The sequence below is a fragment of the Etheostoma cragini genome, chromosome 11 (genome assembly GCF_013103735.1).
Source record: "Etheostoma cragini isolate CJK2018 chromosome 11, CSU_Ecrag_1.0, whole genome shotgun sequence".
NCBI lineage: Eukaryota > Metazoa > Chordata > Actinopteri > Perciformes > Percidae > Etheostoma > Etheostoma cragini.
Genome location: NC_048417.1, coordinates 2242095 through 2245240, shown reverse-complemented (window position 1 = coordinate 2245240; position 3146 = coordinate 2242095). Strand labels below are relative to the sequence as shown.

The window sequence follows — 3146 nt, the reverse complement described above, 5'->3', positions numbered from 1 at the left end:
GACTATGCAACGCCATCACTAACAGGGACGTTGTAGAGCGTCCACTGGTGGACAGACTATGCAACGCCATCACTAACATTTTAATTTTTTTTATACCAGACGTGCTCAAGTTTAAATATGTCTGAAAACATTCATAAACAGGAGTCCAACGTAGTATTACCTTAAATTGACATCACATTGATGACATGCTACTGGCCTGTAGATAAGATGGACTCTAAGATCTCCATCCACAGATACAGAAGCTTCAAGGATTCACTGCTACTTGTACATGTTTAACATTACAACATAATGTATAAATATAAATGTCAATAATTATTTAAATGGATAGTATTGTATGCACCACAAAAAGATGTGTAAAGGTTTTAGGCTGCCCTACACGTTATTGTAGGCCCAGCTTAAAATGCTACTCAATTTTTCACTAATACGTAGTGGGGGGGTCCATTTACCGTCTCTCTTTTAGCTAAGGGGTCCTTGGCTTAAAAATCTTGAAACCCCCTGCATTAGACCATAAATCTTCAAACAACTTGCAAAATATTCACAAAATCTACTATATCATCAACCTGATGGAATAACATTTACTCACGTGAACCTTCAGGATCCATTGCTATTCTCGAATCATGCCAATGGAAGTGTGCCGCTGAAAAGAAGCCGGGGTTTGGAAACTTGTTCCAGTTGCTTTTACCTGTTTCCAAACAACATTAATTTAGTAAAAGCTCTGGTTTAAATCAATACAAAGACTTAGACTTAGCTTCATTAATCCCTTTGGAATGACTCCTGCAAGGAAATGAAAGCACAAAACCTCAGAACACCTGCTGCAGTCTTACTGTAGGGACGTTGTTTAGAAAGGACATTGCTAATTCCCTATTCTCTGTCAATATACAGAACTTCTCTGCTGATCCATGTGACATACAGCATGTCCATTCAAAACCACCAATAATCAGCTGTTCTGCTTTTGTCTCACTAAAGGACAATCAGCTGTGTAGTGGGATGTTGGCAAGTGACTGCTCTACTGCAGTGTCTGCAAGGATGAAGCAGATGCGAGGCACTAAATGCCAAGATGTTTGTAAGGCCAGTCAGCATTTAAATCTTAATCCACTCATACCATCAATCTTTACTCAGCTCCTGCAGTCGGTGTGCTGACTGAGAAACGTCTCACACACACATACACACACACACACACACCTAGCAGCCTGTGCTCGCCTCAGCCTCATCAAATAAAAAAGTGACAGCAGTCACTCTAAGAATTTGATTTGGATTGTGTATTAAATGAAAGTGTGTGTTGATCTGTCAGTGGATGGGTCCTCTGTTTTGGGCCAGATGTATATTTCCACTAGAGGAAGGATTAAATTTAAAAGACATTCATGTTTCCCAAAGAGTCCTTCGGTTGACCAAATACCTGCAAAACCATGAAAATTCCCATCAGCCTCAGCTTTTGTTTAATGCTAAGTAACAATTATTAGCATGATAACACAGTACACTTCCATGGTGAATATGGTACCTCCTAAAGATCAGCATTGTCACTGTGACAGGGGGGTCCCTCCGAAATATGATTGTTTTTGATACTCTACACTATTTGTATAGCAATCTGACTGCTTCATAATAAATAAAAAAAAATGGGACCTTTAAATGTTGAAACAAAACCACTGCTTTATAAAACGTGATTTTTTTTCTTCTATAGCCCCAAATCAATAATCTGTCTCAAAGTGTTTTTGCAATCGTACCATCATACAACCCTTCTATCCATGCACCCTTATAATGTCGCTTATTAAAAGTAGAAACCGAAATAGCTTCAGACTTTTCGCTCATCAGTGAAAACCAACAAACTCCTGCTATCTCCGTTGTTCACAGATAATTGTGGATCAAACACTTCCAGAAGGGAAGGTTTTCTAAAGTCTGTGTATCGGTATTCCTGCCTGACAGCTATCCTTTCCGTTCATTGTCTCCTGAAACAATCCCATGTGCCCCCCCCCAACAACTTTAAAGAAAATACTTCTCATCACAGTATGACTGACTCGATACAGAGGAATGCACTCAGTCGCTTCACAATTTACTATCACACTCCTACTGGAAAAAAAAAGACCAACCATGAAAGTGATGCTTAGTTTCCACAGCTATTTGCTCCATAAACTGATGTGCGCTTTTATGTGTTGTGCTTTCACTGCAGAGCCGAGTCACAGATATTTTTATTTCCCCATCAATGTTTTTGGATACTTAACGTGCAGACCTATAAGCTGCAATCAGGTCACATTATTTGTGCTGTATTTTTGGGGCCATGCTTAAGCATTTTGTATTGGCGCTCTCCTCAGGCGAGATGAGTCACACAAGGCCACTTCTTTAGGGAGTTCACTGACCACACATATCCATAAAGACATGACTAATGTGCATAGCTACCAGGATGGACGTTGGGAATAAACAACTCACACATAAAACCAACTGCTTCATACATTTATCTTGTATGCATCTAGTGGGTAGTTTGAGTTTAAATGTATTTATCTATCATCTTTCATTTCCCCTGTACAGTGAGATCTGTGTCCTGATATTTACCCATGACTGCATCTCCTGCACACAATTATGTGAAGTATTCAACAAACAAGTAAATAGACCACGTCGTTCCAGTGAAATCCATTTTAAGCTTCAAACTGTGGCAGGGAGGGCGGTGTGTGTGCAGTAAATTAAAACCAGAGGCAGAAATTTAAGACGTCAAAGCATCACTTCAGCAAAGCCTGCATGCAACTGCAGCTAAAGAAAGAAAGTGAGTCAAACTATGAATTGCATTTTTCCTTATCTATCCTTAGGGATAGGGAAAAGGAGTTATACTTACCAAAAGTACAGATCTCGCCAGGGATATTCAGTTCGACCTCCAGAGGTTCGTACTCTTAAGGAGACAGCTGGCCTCAGATATGGTTCAGTAGGACCGGGATAAGGGTAAGGGAGGCGTGTATGTCACACTGGCCCTGTACGCTGAGATCCAGAATCAAGGAGAGTCCAGGGACTGAAAGCTGAGCTCAGGGCCTTTAAAGCCTGGGAGTGTCTGAAGGGAAATTGGGCTCAGCCTCCTCTCTCCTCCCCTCTCTTACTCCTGGATCTAAGAAACCTAATTCCCTGGTCCCTGCTGCGGCATGCTGGTATGCTCTGCTCCATACCCC

General features: G+C 41.0%; 1 protein-coding gene across 2 annotated transcripts in view; it reads right to left on the bottom strand.

The window, feature by feature from the left end:
• LOC117952975 (1-phosphatidylinositol 4,5-bisphosphate phosphodiesterase delta-4-like) overlaps positions 1-3119 on the bottom strand; it is a 23412-nt gene extending 20293 nt beyond the window's left edge. Inside the window, exons 1-2 of one of the 2 annotated variants that reach the window (XM_034885659.1) lie at positions 2822-3119; positions 584-682 (exon numbers count right to left, since the gene is read on the bottom strand). In XM_034885659.1, the coding sequence (XP_034741550.1) occupies positions 584-602 (19 nt within the window). In that variant the 5' untranslated portion in view covers positions 603-682; positions 2822-3119. The remainder of the gene's footprint in view (positions 1-583; positions 683-2821) is intronic. The other variant, XM_034885658.1, reaches the window with a different exon arrangement.
• Positions 3120-3146: the final 27 nt, after the last annotated feature.